The sequence below is a fragment of the Perognathus longimembris genome, chromosome 20 (assembly GCF_023159225.1).
Source record: "Perognathus longimembris pacificus isolate PPM17 chromosome 20, ASM2315922v1, whole genome shotgun sequence".
NCBI classification, from domain to species: Eukaryota; Metazoa; Chordata; class Mammalia; order Rodentia; family Heteromyidae; genus Perognathus; species Perognathus longimembris.
In genome coordinates, this window is record NC_063180.1 from 38,920,887 (window position 1) to 38,937,957 (window position 17,071).

General features: G+C 46.3%; 1 protein-coding gene across 2 annotated transcripts in view; it reads right to left on the reverse strand.

Moving 5' to 3' along the window:
- The window catches only part of Trpm1 (transient receptor potential cation channel subfamily M member 1), a 68,896-nt gene that overhangs the window by 22,211 nt on the left and 29,614 nt on the right, over positions 1-17,071 (reverse strand). For both annotated transcript variants that reach the window (XM_048329330.1, XM_048329329.1), the window contains exons 7-19: positions 16,568-16,742; positions 15,537-15,660; positions 14,121-14,193; positions 13,082-13,182; positions 10,878-11,048; positions 9,815-9,949; positions 8,799-8,849; positions 6,519-6,659; positions 5,395-5,424; positions 4,280-4,572; positions 2,752-2,980; positions 1,492-1,614; positions 1,172-1,303 (exon numbers count right to left, since the gene is read on the reverse strand). In XM_048329330.1, the coding sequence (XP_048185287.1) occupies positions 1,172-1,303; positions 1,492-1,614; positions 2,752-2,980; positions 4,280-4,572; positions 5,395-5,424; positions 6,519-6,659; positions 8,799-8,849; positions 9,815-9,949; positions 10,878-11,048; positions 13,082-13,182; positions 14,121-14,193; positions 15,537-15,660; positions 16,568-16,742 (1,778 nt within the window). The remainder of the gene's footprint in view (positions 1-1,171; positions 1,304-1,491; positions 1,615-2,751; positions 2,981-4,279; positions 4,573-5,394; positions 5,425-6,518; positions 6,660-8,798; positions 8,850-9,814; positions 9,950-10,877; positions 11,049-13,081; positions 13,183-14,120; positions 14,194-15,536; positions 15,661-16,567; positions 16,743-17,071) is intronic.

Genomic DNA, 17,071 nt, shown 5'->3' on the forward strand with positions numbered 1-17,071 from the left:
ACAGTGACAATGCTGGTTGATGCCTCCTCCCATATTTTAATAACTCCATCAATTTAATGAAAAATGAGCTCTGTGTTTGTTCTTTAATTCATTGGTCATCTTTATTCATCTTAAAATCATATTTTTAGTCAGGTTTCAATGTCTCATACTTGTCATTCTGTCTACTCAGGAGACAGAGATCTAGAGGACTATGGTTTGAAGCCAGTCTGGGCAGAAAGTCTGTGAGATTCCATCTCTAAAATAACCAGAGAGGTCTGGGAATATGGCCTGGTGGTAGTGTGCTTGCCTCATATACATGAAGCCCTGGGTTAAATTCCCCAGCACCACGTATATAGAAAAAGCCAGAAGTGGTGCTGTGGCTCAAGTGGTAGAATGCTGGCCTTGAGCAAAAAGAAGTCAGGGACAGTGCTCATGCCTTGAGTTCAAGCCCCAGGACTGTCCAAAAAAAATAATAATAAATAAAATAACCAGAGAAAAGCTGGGCTGGGGGTGTGACTTAAATGGAAAAGTGCCAGTTGAGCAAGCGAGCTGAGTAAGCTCAGACTTCAAACCACGTAATTCCACCAAAAAAGAAAATAGCCAATTTTCTTTTCCTAAATTTGGATTACTAAAGGCCTTAAAAATTGTTTCTTGTAGGAAAACAGAATGTGATTATTTTAACATAGGAAATGGTATATTTGGGGCTCACATGGCCATATTCTTGCATACTTACAAATATCTGACAAGATGTCTGATCCACTTTTAGTTAGGATCCAATTAATCCCAATTTTGGTTTCCTAATTCACTTTAACTCAATGAATTTTAGATACAATTTTTTTCCTTTTTCTGTGTGTGTTTTGGGGGGGGGAGGAGGGGGGAGCTTGGGGCTTGGACTCAAAGCCTGGGCTGTCCCTGAGCTTCTTTGGCTCAAGGCTAGGACTCTACTACTTGAACCACAGCTTCACTTCTGGCTTTGTGGAGGTTAATTGGAGATAAGCGTTTCATGGACTTTACTGTGGGGCTGGCTTTGAACCGTGATCCTCAGATCTCAGCCCCCTGAGTAGCTAAGGATTACAGTAGTGAGCCATGGACACTGAAGAATTTTAGATAGTTTTAAAAGTATCTAAGATATTTCAACATAATTCAGAATTCAAAACAGGCTTAATGGTCCATTTGCAGGAGGAGGCCTTACTGTGTAAAACCAGAACTTGACAATGGGAGCATTGTAGAATTCACAGATTTTTGTTCCGATGGGAATACTTCTCTGCTTTTTGTGCTCGTTCTCCTCATCCCCCTTTCTGGACCCAGCATCCGCATTCGCATCCTGAAAATCAGAACACAGCAGACACATGACAGAGGAACCTTTATAACAAGTCAGAAAGTACCCTCAAAGTACCCCCCAAGTCTCAAAACACCCCACCTGACAAAGCCTCTCAATTTACGGTAAAGAAAATGACACCAATTGAGGAAAAAAGGGCAATAGGGACACTCAGGACCAAGAGAATCACCAACCACATTCTCTTCTTCTTTTTCTTTGCCATCTTCATTTTCCTTAGATGTTTGATAGGAGAGATCATCGTATGTTCGGAATTCCAAAAACAAGATGGTGGGGGGGATGAGAATTCCCATGATAACCTATAAACAATGAGTAATAAATCTGATTTTGAAGCAACAGTAATGATAGAAAAGTTCCTCAGTGCAGTTGTTCCTCAGTATCTATGTGGGATGGCTTATCTGTGGATGCTCAATGCCTAGTGGCCCAGTATTGACACATAATCTGTGTGGCATCTTCCTGTATCCTTTTCTTTTTTTGTCAGTCATGAGGCTTGAACTCCAGGCGTGGGCTCTGTCGGTGAGCTTGTTTGCTCAAGGCTAGAGCTCTACTACTTTGATTCACAGAGCCACTTCTGATTTTCTGGTGGTTAATTGGAGATAAGAGTCTCATGCAGTCTCCTGCCCAGACTGCCTTTGAACTGAGATCTCCAGATTTTAGCCTCCTGACTAGCTAGGATTATAGGCATGAGCTACCAGTGCCTGGCATATTTTTAATCATGGCTAGACGACTTATAATAGTGAATATAATGTGAACCATTGTTATACCATCTTCTTTGGGGAACAATGAAAAGAAACATTGGTAGACATTCTATACAGATGTAATTTGTGTGTGTGAGAGTATGTATGTGTGTATGTGAATGAGTATGTCTGTGTGTGCCAATCAGTTCAACCTCAGGACCTGGGCACTGTCCTTGAGCTTCTTTTGCTCAAGGCTAGCACTCTTCCACTTGAGCCACAGCTCCACTTCTAGCTTTTTTTTTTAATTGGGGTGGTAATTTATTGTAGAGAGTCTCATGGACCTTCCTGCCCAGATTAGCTTTGAACCACAATCCTCAGATCTCAGCCTCCAGAATAGCTGGGATTACAGATGTGAGCTATTGGCACCTTGCAATTAGATGCAATTCTTAAAAGACAGTTTTTGGTCTGAGGGTGGCTGAATCTGGGTAGGTGAAATCTTTGGATGTAGAGGTTTGCAGGTCTAGCTATACATTTAAACAATGTTCTTCCTAGTCGAGAATATAGGAGTCCTAGGTGATGTTTAGCCTTACTCTAGGTCATTTTGTGCTTTCTACACTGGTGTAATGACAGACAGTGAAACATTTAGGACTATCCACTGAAGTTTTAGAGTAACAACATTAGAATTAAGTAAGAGCTAGCCCTGTGCTCCATCGCTGGTCACCATGGTTCTCGCAGATCTAATGACGGTGTCACACTGACCTTCAGGCCAGGGTTCTTCCTCATTCGAAGCCTTCCCATCCACATATCAGTCAGTAACATCTGACTACAGGTATGGGCAATGAAGTCTCGATGTTTCGCTGCCACAGCCAGCTTGAGGCAGGTTGAATTGCTCCAGTTTTTTAGTTCATAGGTCAGAAGTTTCATGGCAATCTGCTCATCATGCTTATAGGACTGGTCTAACAGCTCCACCGCAAGCTGGCCGAAGTCTCTGAAAGGAAAGGATGGAGGTGACCTTGAGCCCTCTTTTTGATCACATGTTCACAGGGACATACAGAGCTGCAGGACACAGAGTCCAGGGCCGGAAGGAAGTTGGGTGATCGCTGCAAAATGCTTGTTGAGGTTTGTCCCCTTGAGGAGATGGCTAGGGCAGAGACTCTGAGCAGCTAGGGTGGAGATTGAGTGCTCCTCCTACAAATAGAGCTTTGCTTAGCCTCAAATCTGCTTCTCAGCTGGGTGCCTGGTGGCTCATGCCTGTAATCCTAGCTACTTGGGAAGCTGAGATCTGAGGACTGCAGTTTGAAGCCAGCCTAGGCAGGAAAGTATCTTATCTCCAATTAACCAGCAAAATGACAGAAGTGCAGCTGTGGTTCAAGTGGTAAGGCACTACTAGCCTTGAAAAAACAAAACAATTCAGGGATGGCACCCAGGTCCTGAGTTTAAGCCCCAGGTCTGGCTTATATGTGTGTGTGTATATATATATATTACTTATTTCTTTTTTATTTATTTAGTATTTATACTATTTATGTTTTATATATATAATAAGAAATAAATCTGCCTCTCAAGCCCCAAGGACATAGGGACAAAAAGATCAAGTTGTACACAGAGCAGTGAGGCAAACAGAAAAGACAGCAGAGGCAAGTTCAGAAACAGGAAGCCATAGCAGTTGATCGCATAGAGGAAGAAGGTAGACCATCAGGCTAGCTGGTGGTTATGGTTAGGTTCTGTTTCCTATGGGTACTGAGTAGGCTGAGATCAAAGGATTGTAGTTGAAAGCCAGCCCAGGCAGGAAAGTCCATGAGACTCTTATCTCCAGTTAACCACCAGAAAACTTCAAGTGGCAAGTGGTGCTGTGACTCAAAGTGGTAGAGTGCTAGCCTTGAGCAGAAAAACTCAGGAACAGTGCCCAAGCCCTGAGTTTAAGCCCCAGGACCAACAAGAATGAAAAAATCCTGGGGCTGGGGATTTAGCTCAGCAGAAGAGCACCTGCCTGGTGAGCGCAAGGCCCCAAGTTTGGTCCTCAGCTCTGGAAAAAAAACAAAAAACAAAACTATAAAAGGATAAAAAATCCTGACTTGATGGGCAAAGCTCTAACCATAATAGTCCTTCAGTGAGAAAAACAATAGTATAATAATAATAATATAACTATACTATATATCAATATAGAGTACTATGTAATTTATAATATATTACAATACAATAGTATATTATAATGGCCCTTGCAGGGAAAGGCACAAGTACTTGGGACCCAAGTCCCACTTGGCCCTTTAGATCCCTTCTAGCCACTGACTTGGAGTTATTGTCCAGGTCCTGGGAGATGTCATCCACCAGCTCGCTCTCCGAGGATTCGTGGGCCATGGCCTTGTAGAGCTTGCAGGCCACCAAGGCCTTGGCCATGCTCTCCTCCCCCCTCTGCCAGAGGAAGACGGCCATCTTCTGGCGCTTCATCAGCACGGCCCACACCATCAGCTCGTGGAACGGGTACTGGAACCGACTCACAGCCGGGTCGTCCACATCGATGTCGATCTCTTCCTCCTTTTTCTTCTTTTTCTTCTTCTTCCCTTTGGTGGGAGGTTCATCGTCCTAAGGGGAGAAAATAACACTTTTTTTTTCATGATTCTTCCTAAATGTGTAACAAAAATGATACAGGTTAGTAGAAGAGCAGTCCTAAACAGCTTGCAAATGGCAAGATAAGCTGATAAACTAAAACCTGCCTCACAGTAAAAATGGGGGCAGAAGGCCACGAGAGAATGAAGAAGGCAGACTCGGTGCCTCATGCCTGTCATCCTAGCTACTCAGGAGGCTGAGATCTTAGGATTGAGGTTTAAAACCAGCCCAGGCAGGGAAGTTCATGAGACTCTTATCTCCCATTAACCACTCAGAAACTGAAAGTAGAGCTATGGCTCAAAGTGCTAGAGCACTAGCCTTGAGCAAAAAAAGCTCAAGGATGGCACTCAGGTCCTGAGTTCAAGCCCATGATCAGCATAGAAAGAAATGTGTGGGCTAGGAATATGGCCTAGTGGCAAGAGTGCTTGCCTCACATACATGAGGCCCTGGGTTCGATTCCTCAGCACCACATATGTACAAAACAGCCGGAAGTGGCGCTGTGGCTCAAGTGGTAGAGTGCTAGCCTTGAGCATAAAGAAGTCAGGGACAGTGCTCAGGCCCTGAGTTCAAGCCCCAGGACTGGCAAAAAAAAGAAAAAGGTGTGTGATCTTTTTATATCATCTGGCAAAGGCATCTAAGTAGATTTTCCTGATTTGTGTACTGAACTTATTCATGGGAAACAAACTTGCTTAGTTTTATGTTAAATATAGTTGGAACAACACACACACACACACACACACACACACACACTGACCAAGATATCATAAAATCATTAAAAATAAAATAAGCTCTACTCACCTCCATTCCCAGAAGTTTCAAAGCTTTAGGCTGCACCATGAAAGAGGAGGAAAGATCAGTTATTCAGACAACATTCAGTGTGCATGCTAGCAGTTAGTTGACAATGCTTTGTCTTATTACTGATTAGTGACAACAGCCAAGGAAAAGACATGAAAGAATGTGGAAATGGTTTCTGTCACCAGAAGTCAGTTGAGGAGAAAGACAGACACATACTTCCTATTGCAGGTGGAACCAGAAATGTTCCCAGCCAAAGCTCCAGATGACAGCCACGGAGTCGGGGCTGATGGGAAGGCTCTAGCATAGTTAGGACCTCTGGGGGTGGGGGTGGGGGGAGGGGGGACTCGCAGGTGCATGCATGCTCGTGCACTAGGCTTGAACTCAGAACCTCATGTGTGCTCTGCTACTTAAGCCACACCTCCACCCTGGTATTAAGCTGAGTAATTGGAGATGGAACCTCGTAGACTTTTCTGCCTGGCTTGGAACCTTTGTTCTCTAGATCTCAGCCTCCTGAGTAGTTCAGATGACAGGCATGAGCCACCGGGGCCTGGCTAGGTAGGCCATTTGAACTGGGCTTTTGGGAGGTGAACAGTTCGGAAAAGCCTGCTGGAAGGAGTCCTGGCAGGCCTAGGAATACAGTTCGGTTTTGGTGGAGTGGGCGGTATATTGGACTGGGGTGGGTACAGCTGACAGAGAGCCTCGGCTGCTGTCATGACGATCTGGGTCATAATTCTTTGAGCAATGGAGGTGGGGGGGGACGACAAAGGGGTGTCCTGTTGTGTCCCTTGTTTTGGCAGATGATAGCAACTGCTGTGGTAGGGTGGTACCATGGACCAAAGGGCAGAGACATGGAAGAAGGAAGATTACGGAAGGAAGGCACAACTTACAACTGACAGCCATGTTGCCCATCACGCTAGGGGTGATGGAGGATCACTGCGCGTAAAGCTAGGTATTCGTGGGGTTGAGGGGGCCTTGCAACAGGAAATCACTGAGGGAGTCCGGGCAGAGGTGCTCAGGGATGGAAGGGGGGAGGGGGGCTTTAAACAGACCAAGCAATTGGAAAGCATGACAGGGAACTATGTGGCACTCTGGAAGGCACTCAACACTGTGTGTCGGTGGATCTCTACCCTCTTAGGCCCAAACAAGTTGTTGTAAAGGGTCCGAAAACTTTTCCGGGTGTAGTTGCAGCGGTAGGCTCCGCCCATGAGGTACTCCAGCACCAGCCCGATGTCGATAAGGCTGATGTGGTAATCGGGAGGAAGGTTGCTCTGTAAGAAAAGAAGACCAGGGTGGGGTCCTGTGAGGTCAACACGTGTGACGTCATCACACACACACACACACACACACACACACCCCTGGGTAGAAGTCTTCATCCTACCCCTAACTTGGGAGCTCAGGGAACAGGACATGTGAGCCTAGGCGGGAGGGAGCTGATGGGCTAAACTGTATTCCAGAAGCTGAGGTTAGCTTTTCTAAGGCGGAGAAAGCAAGCTTCGTGGCTATAGGATGGATGGCCAACTATGTTCCCGGCCTGACGCGGTCGTCGCTGACATGTGCAGATGGGAAAGGAATGGGGTGAGACAGTTGGCCTCACAGCCAGTCTGCTTGGATGAAAAGATCCTTTGACAGCAGGGAGAGAAGCCAGCCTCAGGGGACTGGGGTCAGATTTCGTGCAGGATAAAGATGCCATATGAGGTGTTTGGGGGGGGGGGGTGGAGGGCAACCATTTCTCCCCAGGAGAGAACAAGCCTGAAGAAAGGCACCCCATGAATTCACCATCACTCATTCCTGTCCTGGACTAGCTGACTTACCCAAGGGGCCCAGCTGTTTATGGAGACCACCTGAATAGCCACATCACTATGTTAATGTCATAGGGCTGACATGAAGGCTGTAGGCATCTTGGAAATTCATTCTAAACAGCCTCCATTTACAATGGCCACATGGATGAAATGCAGCGCTTGTGCATTGTGTGTCTGTGTGGCTCCTACCATGATCGTTGGCCATATTGGGGATTTCTTCTTCGCAACAGGGACATCCTGCCCTGCTCTAAGAAACTCATTGCAAGGAAAAAGAAAATAATCTTCACTCAACAGCCCAGTGCCCAGAGCCTAGCATGTAGAACAAGAGACAGAATTCTTGACTCTGTCCTAGGTGTGGCCATTGCAAGGGAGAGGAAGAAAGGGCTTTCAGAAAGTAACACTTGTGGTTATACGATTACAGATGGTGCAGGGCCAATGGGGACAGGAGCCAGGTATAGCCTGGGAACTAGCAGGTACCAGAATCCCAATGGGAATTTGTATCTGGTTTTGGTGGGAAAAAAGTAAGGGGTATAAATGTGTGTCAGGCCCAATAGGACGCAAATGTCTTGGAATGAGCTTGGGAAGACATTGGAAATTTGGGGTACGTGTACCAGTCCTGGGTCTTGAACTCAGCACTTGGGTGCTCTCCCTGAGATTTTTTTGTATTCAAGGCTAGCTCTCTCCCACTTGAGCCACAACTCCACTTCATATATATATATATATATATATATATATATATATATATATATATATATATATATATATATATATAGTTAATTGGAGATAAGAGTCTCACAGACGTTCCTGCATGGGTTGGCTTTGAACTGTGATCCTCAGATCTCAGACTCCTGAATAGCTAGGATGACAGGCGTGAACTATTGGGCCCAGTTGGATTCCCAGCACCACATAAACAGAAAAAGCCGGAAGTGGCGCTGTGACTCAAGTGGCAGAGTGCTAGCCGTAAGCAAAAGGAAACCAGGGACAGTGCTTAGGCCCTGAGTCCAAGTCCCAGGATGGGCAAAAATAAAATAAAATAACCTGAGATGGATTAACATTATTTGGGTTTTTTTAATTTTTATTTATCTTGTTGAGATAGGGTCTCACCATGTAATCCAGGCTGACCCCAAACTTGTGATCCTCCTGTTTCACTCTTTTGAGTGCTGTGATCACAAATATGCATCATTAATCTTGGCTCCTTTTGAGTTTAAACTTTTTTTAATGAAAAAAGGGGGAGGGGAAGGCTCTAATAATAATAAGACAATACATTTAAGAAAGGAATCAAAGCCAGGCACTGGTACCTCATGCCTATAGTCCTAGGTACTCAGGAGTCTGAGATCTGAGGATCCGGGTTCAAAGCCAGCCCTAGGCAACAAAGTCTAGGAGACTCTTGTCTCTAATGAACAACCAGAAAACCAGAAGTAGAGCTGTGGCTTAAAGTGGCAGAGTGCTAGCCTTGCGCAAAAGAACTTAGTAGGGTCAGCACCCAGGCTCTGAGTTCAAGCCCCACAACCAACACAACAACAAAAAAAGAAAGTCATCATTGCTTTTTAAGAAATGTTTAGTAAAAGATATCAGTAGTAAGGATTGTAAAACTGTGGATGGACTGACCTTTTTTACATCTCTCACCAGCAGGTGAAGTGTGTTTGGTGGACCCAGCCTCTGAAAGAGAAGCATTCAGCCATATGAAGTTTAGCTTTCCCCTTCAACTCCTGGGACAAAATTCTTCCCTACTCTGTAGAACGAATGACTTGTCAAAGTAGGGTATAATCTCTTATTGACCTGTTTCTTTTGTTTTTTTGAGACAGAACTGGTTTGGGGTTGGGAAGTATCTATCACAAGCAAATATATGTGAACTATTTCTCGATTTACTTTAGAAATAGTTAACAGTATACAACATAATATTAATAGCCAATAACTGCCATTTTTGTCATTTAAAAATCTCAGGATGGTGAGGGGAATATAAATGATCAAAATACATATTATGGTCATATAGGCCATGGATATTTCATTCAAGTCATTTCCATCCTAATATAGCAGAGATTCTAGTTGTGATGTATATGTGCATATATATTTTTTTTGGGGGGGTGGTACCAGGCAGGACATAGAGGCTTTAACTCAGGGCCTGAGTGTTGTCCCTTAGCTTTTTGCTTAAGGCTAGTGCTCTACCACTTGAGCTACACGTCTACTTCTGTCTTTTTGGTGGTTAATTGAAGATAAGAGTTTATAGACTCTCTTGCTTGAGCTGCCTTCGAACAAGATCCTCAGATCTTAGCCACTTGAGTAGCTACAATTACAGGCGTGAGCCACTAGTGCCTGGCTGAAATCTGTGCTTCTCACCAAGCCTCGTAAAAACATGAAGGGTTTAATCAGGGTATAAGCCCTGTGTGCCTACGGCAGGAGGTACTGACTAGAAAGGCATGGCGGAACTTGATGAGCCTGGGAACATAGCTGCGCCCATTGACCGGGGAGACATGGCAACCTGATACTCAGCCTGGAAGTCCAGGCTGAAACCTTGTCTCCCTGACGCTCTGTGCATCTGGCCACCGTTTTGCGCAATCGGCACCAAGGATAAAGGATTCTGAGGGCTAGCTCCTCTCCCCCTCCCTCCTTGTGGGGGTACTCACTGTGTTATACAGCTCCTCCAACCTGGGAATGGTGAGGAAATGCTGCATATTCACTCCATTTTCAATCAGGAGCTTCACGAAGTCCACTCGATCTAAGACTAGCGCATCCAGCATTGCTTGCTCTAAAGCATTCACCTGTATTATGGAAATACCAGTCAGGAGCTGAATTGGAAATAACATAGAGAGGGTATTCAGAGCCCCCTCCCCCACAGCCTGGACTATTTTGAATATAGTTCTCTATGTGTTTATATTCCCCAGTGGTAGAATCTAACCCAGGGATCTACCTTTGAGGTCATTCCTCAGCCTATGGGGCTCTGATGTTTTGCTTATGTAAACACACCTCATCTCCTCTGTCCTTTCTTCTCAGCTTAGTACTGCCTGTTCTAGAAAAACTTGTACAAGATTGTGTGCGTGTGCGTGTGTGTGTGTGCGCGCGTGTGCACGCACGCACGCGCCAATACTGGGGTTAGAACTCAGGTCCTGGACACTGTCCTTTAGTTTTTATTTTAGCTCAAAGCTAGTTCTCTACCACTTGAAACACACCTCTACTTCTGGCTTTTTACTGGTCAATTGGAAATAGGAGTTTCATGAGCTTCCCTGCCCAGGCTGACTCTGAATTGTGATCTTCAGATCTCAGCTTCCTGAGTAGCTAGGATGACAGGCCATGAGCTACTGGGCCCAGTTGGAATCTCTCCTTTTAAAATTAAGTGGAAGCTAGGGGCTGGCGGCTCACCCCTGGATTCCTAGCTACTTAGGAGACTGAGATCTGAGATCAAAGTTCGAAGAGAACCCAGGTAGACAAGTCCATGAGACTCTAATCTCCAATTAACCACTAAAAATCTAGAAGTAGAGCTGTGCACCAAGTAGTGGAGTTGTTAGCCTTGAGCGGAAAAAGCCAAAGGACAGCGCCCAGGCCCTGAGTGGATGCCCTAATACACACAACAAGACAATGCACAAAACAAGACAACAACAACAACAAAAGAACTATCTCTTCCTCTAGGAAGAGGGGTGATGTACAAACTCTGGTTTCCGTGGTCCCAAGAACCTGAGGTTGCCCCCATACCCAATTCAGCAGCTCAATCTTCCGGGGGTCCGTTTCCTCCTCTACTTCCTCCTTCACTTTCCCTTTCTTCTTGCCTTTTCCTTTTCCTCTCCCCTTGGTGGTGGCTGTGGGTGGCTTCTTCTCCTTTTCTGTAGCTTTGCTGTCCACTGGAGGGGCCAGGCTACCCAGGGGCTGTGATTCACAGCAGGCAGAGTTAGCAAAAGGTGATAAGGCTAGCCCTGCCCCCCTCCCACTTCTGTATCTACATATACCTGCTGCATGCAGACACATATACACATGCACACACATACACAGCAAGCACACACCCACATAGTGCACTCACAAGCATGGGCGTATACATATATATGTATACATACGAAACACTGATGCTAACCAGGCACTGGTGGCTCATGCCTGCAATCCTAGCTACTCAGGAGGCTGAAATCTGAGGATGGAGGTTCAAAGCCAGCCCAGGCAGGAAAGACTAGGAGACTCTTATTGCCACTAAACTACCAAAAGAAAAAGAGAAAAGAAAAGCCAGGCGTGGAGCTGTGACTCACATGGTAGAGCTCTAGCCTTGAGCAAAAGAAGCTCAGGGATGGAATGCAGGCCCTGAGTTCAAGCCATAGGAACAGCACACACACACACACACACACACACACACACACACACACACGGTGCATAAATGTACAGTCATATACACATATACACAACACACACTCATTGCAGGCTGGGCTGTGTATGAAAAGGCCCTTTTATCGCAGATATTGTGTATTATAAATATCATCTGTGTTATATATTATGTGCAAATACATACTTAGCTTGACTGAATAGCTTTGTGTATTAAGTGGCTGGCCTTTTGATTGATGCGCATGCCTGCATAAAGGAAAGGGTGCTGAGAGCTAAGCTGGAAGGCAGCAAGGAGATGTGCCCACAAGCCTCTCTCTGAGGAAACCAGGGGGAGCAGAAGTGGGACTGTCCTCTGGGCCTTCTGGTGTAGCCAGAGCCCCCCACAGAGCTGGAGCCCAGTGCTCTGAACTTCTTAACTCTCCAGAATTGGTGAGCTAAACAAACCTTTGTGTTAGAACATTCTCAGATTCAGGTATTTTGTTAGAACAACACAAAGCAGGAGGGACTGTCCCGCGTTCCCTCTTCTTTCTTTTTTTCTTTTTCTTCTTTGTTGGTTATGGGGTTTGAACTCAGGGCCCGGATGCTGTCTCTTAAGCTTTTTTTTTTTTGCTCAAAACAAAGGCTCTACCATGTTGAGTCCCAGCATCACCTCCCATTTTCTAGTGGTGCCTTGCAGATAAGCATCTCATGGACTTTCTTGCCCTGGCTGGCTTTGAACTGTGATCCTCAGATCTCAGCTTCCTGAGTAGCTAGAATAACAGGAGGTGTTTCTCAATGTCAAGACTCTTCGAGGCTCTACTCTTCACTCTCTACTCTCATCAATCTTTGGATGCTTATACCACAAAGAAACTTGCCTGTAGGCACATCTGCCAAATCTCCAGTTATTGGCCTTCCTAGCACAGTCCACCCCTCTCCCCAGAGTTCCCTCTGTGGCCGTATGGCATTTCCACGCACACGTTTTCAAGCTTCGGTAAGCTTGTATTGTTGTCATGAAATACATGAATCTGGGTATGTTATGATAGAAGCGTTTGTTTACAAGTTCAGAGACTGACCGGTTTATTCCACAGGGCCCCAGCTCTGTGAAAGGCTGTGTAACATTGTGGTGGATGATGTGGTAACGTTGTGGATGTTAAATCACTCCTGGAAGGGAGCAATCACCCAGTGAGACAGGAGGCCAGAGGCTGGAGTGGGAACTCTTGTCTTATTTTATTATTGTGGGGCTTGAACGCAGGGCCTGGGCACTGTCCCTGAGCTCTTTTTGCTCAAGCCTAGTGTTCTACCGGTTTGAGCCACAGCATCACTTCCGGTTTTTGACTAGTTCACTGAAGAGTCTCACAAGGTTTCCTAACTGGGCTGGCTTCAAACGGTAATCCTCAGACCTCAGCTCCTGAGTTGCTAGGATTACAGGTGTGAGCCTGTTAAACAATAATGCCTTGTAATAATCTTAGTGCATCACCCAATAAATGAACAGAAACCAGAGATGATTTCCTGAGATCCACGTCGCAAGAGAGGACATAGTAAAACCTCACTGGTACAAAGTCATGACAAATGATATGAATTGAAAAACAACAACAACAAACAACACTTCATTTCACCGGCCAATGGGGCCCGAAGACGAAGATCTGGCTTCGCGCGATGTCCACCCGGTTCCAAGCTAGAGCCAAGCTCAGCTGGTCAGGAGCGGAAGCATTGGTTCCTGAAAAGACAAGACAGGAGAGCCATTCTTCTCCTTCCTGCCTGGATCACCCTGATTTGTCATTATCTGGGCATCCATGGCTAGTTCTCCTCTTGTCCCTGAATTAACCCCAACACGTCCTGAAACAAAGAGAGGAACTCCATGGTTTCCAGAGCTTTCCGGGAAGAAAGTGGATGAAAACTCTCACCAGGCCAGGTCTTTGCAGTCTCTTTAGGAAAGGCAAAGGAGCAGCCCGGTGGCTCAAGACCTTCACGGGCAAGGGGGCCAGAGGCCCAGGAACGATGCCAGGCCAGGCCAAGCGTGACCAACCCCCAGACCACGTGACACCAGCACATGAACCTGCCTCTCTCCTCTGTGCCTTCCCATGGCCCCAGTCTCACTGAATCAGGAAGGAAATGTGCTCCCCACAGTGGACCCCACTCTGTGAGCCCCTGGCTGAAGCCTGTCGTGAAAAGCGAGACAGGATAATTAGACGGGGCTCTGTGGACCACAAGCCAGGTACCAGTGGCTCACACCTGTAATGCTAGCTACTCAGGAGACTGAGATTGGAGGATCATGATTCCAAGCCAGCTCAGGGTACAGAAGTCCATGAGACTCTTATCTCCAGTGAACTACCAAAGAGCCAGAAGTAGAGCTGTGGCTCCCGCAGTAGAGGGCTAGCCTGGAGTGAAAAGAAGCTCAGGGATAGCACCCAGGCCCTGAGTTCCGCAGAAGCTCTCAGTCCCTCCAAGAACCTGCTACAAATGGCAGCTGTTCTGACTTCCACCCATCCTGGTACCAACCCCCAGTCTTGGCATTTCATCACACCTGCATCGCGAGCTCACCCCAGGCGGCCTGCAGGCTCTGACCCCAACAGAAGAGGTGGGGAAAGCTTTCTGGTCTCAGGCAAAGCCCAGCCCAGCCCTGCAAGGGCAGGAGTCACATTCTCCAGAGCTCACCTTTCAGGAGAGCAGTTAAAATGGCCATCTCCACGTCCTGCTGCCCCTCACAGCCCATTCTAAACACGGTGACCTGCAGCAGGTGAATCCGAAAAAGACTGCATTGAGTTGAGGTTGAAAGTAAGAGTGAATTGAGGTGATTTAAAAAAAAAAAAAAAGCAGAGGCTGGGCATATGGCCTAGTGGTAGAGTGCTCGCCTCGTATGCATGAAGCCCTGAGTTCAATTCCTCAGCACCACATATATAGAAAAAGCCAGAAATGGCGCTGTGGCTCAAGTGGTAGAGTGCTAACCTTGAGCAAACAGAAGCCAGGGACAGTGCTCAGGCCCTGAGTTCAAGCCCCAGGATTGGCAAAAAACAAAAAAGCAATCAGAAAGATGGAGGTATGTGGTAGTAGGTATGGGATCAAACCAGAGTACCACCAATGACTCAAAACACGCCTGTAATCCTAGATACTTAAGAAACTGAGATCTGAGGATCCCGGTTCAAAGCCAGCCTGGGCAGGAAAGTCCATGAGACTACTTTCATCTCCACCTAAAAAACCAGAAGGGGAGTTATGGCTCAAGTAGTAGAACACTAGCCTTAAGGGGGGGAAAAAAATCTCTGAGTGTGTGGTTCTGAGTTCAAGCCCCAGTTCTAACACAAAAGAACTAAACAGATAACAACAAAACAAAGCCACTCACAATGAAATTATTTTCAGAACTGAACAATTTTAAACCATGTGTTTTCTATCTCCAGGAGGTATAGCAATCCAAAAGAGCCATCTGAAATCATAAAATTCTGGGATTGGAGGCATGGCCCAGTTGGGAGAGCACTAGCTGATGAGCAAAAGCATCAGGTCTTGAGTTCAAATCCTGGTCATTGACCAGAAAATAAAAGAAAAATTGAAATGATAAAATCCTATCTAATCGGATATGATGCATTTGGAGGAAATTTGTAGACTTAGAATTTCGAAAATATCATCCGTATCTGCTTTGTAACTTCTGATTCCTTATAAATACAGCTAGGGAAGTGAGAACTAGACAGAGAAGGGGGATTTGGGAAGTGAAATTCTTTTGGCTTTGTAAGCACCTCTTACAAGGGATGCTGGGATGCTTGATTGCTCTCTTTCCCGCCACCCTCTCCTCCCCCCCCCCCCCCATCTTTCAGTCTGATTCCGATTGTGAACCTCTCTGTGTGTGATGTGGTATGATGTCATCTCCCCTTTGCACACATCACTGAGTTCCTGGGGCCCTCCCCTGTGGGCTGCTAATTTGGTATGGGTTTGTAAACTGCCCCTTGGAAAAGGCTGATCTGAAACATGAAGGACTCCATCAAGCACACATGGGCAGAATTAGAAGAAAAAGAAAGCAACAAAAACCACCCAAAAGTGAAGTCTCTTTGGAATGTGTTTGAAAATAAATTCAAGACACTTAACAAGTTCTTTCTTCTTCATGCACTCCATGATGATTGCGAACAGTTGATGGGACTGGCTCTTGCTGTAATTAAACGTTTTCTGAATGGTGACGAGAAGCTGATCCCTGAGGGACTCGTTTATGCCCCTGTCCAAAGGACATGGAAGAGAACAAAACACAGCCGTTAGCCCTGCTCATTGAGTAAAGCAGACTCCAACCAGATCCCCTCTGGTATCTTTGATTTGAAATTTTATTATTGGAGGGTATCTCTGCATAGAAAATTTAAAAGAAAAAATGGTGGGATTGAAAAAAACAATTTTTAATTGCCACTGTGAGAGCCAGGTGCCAGTGGCTCACGCCTGTCATCCTAGCTACTCAGGAGACTGAGATCTGAGGATCGTGGTTTGAAGCCAACCTGGGCAGGAAAGCCTGTGAGACTCTTACCTCCAATGAAGCAGCAAAATGGGGAGCTGGAAGTGGTAAAGCACTCGCCTTGAGCAAAAAAAAAAAAGTCAAGGGAAAGCCAGAGGCACTGAGTTCAAACCCCAGTACGTACACACACACACACACACACACACACACACACACACACACACTGCATCCACACTTGTCCTGATATCAGCTCTGTTGCAAACCTTTCTCTGATGGAAAAGTCAAGTTGAAAGAGAGTATTGCAGGGCCTGGGAATGTGCCTTTGTGGTAGAGTGCTAGCCTAGCAAGCATGAAGCCCTGAGTTCGAGTCCTCAGTACCACGTAAATAGAAAAGGCCTGACACGATGCTGTGGCTCAAGTGGCAGTGTGCTAGCCTTGAGCTAAAAAGAAAAAAAAAAAAAAAAGAAGAAGAAGAAGCTCAGGGACAGAGCCCAGGCTCTGAGTTCAAGCTCCAGGACAGCCAAGGGAACTGAAGCGGCAGACAGCTCCCTCATAGCCTGCCCCAGGGGATGGGAGAGGCGTTCTACTAAATCCTTATAATTAAGAAGGCCGCCTCAGAAGTTCTCCGTGGCCTACCGAGGAGGCTCTGGGCTCCCACCCTCCATCCCGTGCCCCCACCTACCCTCCTTCTTCGCAGTATTTGTGAGCGAAGGACAAAATGTCTGCCGCTCGTCCGCTGCCATCACAAACCACCACAGGGACGGGAGGGTCCTCTCGGAGGTATTCCAAGACCACGGAAACCACGTTGGGGCCCCCTTCCACCACCAGGCCCACAACGGGCACCCCCTGGCCCAGTCCTGCAATGCAAGCCACAGTCAGAGTTCACATCCTGGGGGCTGGGGATATGGCCTAGTGGCAAGAGTGCTTGCCTCATATATATGAAGCCCTGGGTTCGATTCCTCAGCACCACACATATACAGAAAATGGCCAGAAGTGGCGCTGTGGCTCAAGTGGTAGAGTGCTAGCCTTGAGCAAAAAAGAAGCCAAGGACAGTGCTCAGGCCCTGAGTCCAAGCCCCCAGGACTGGCCAAAACAAAAACAACAACAGAGTTCAGATCCTCTCCTGGCTCATTGGTTTGGTGTGTGTGTGAGCCAGTTCAAAAGCTAGAACTAAGGACCCGGGTAC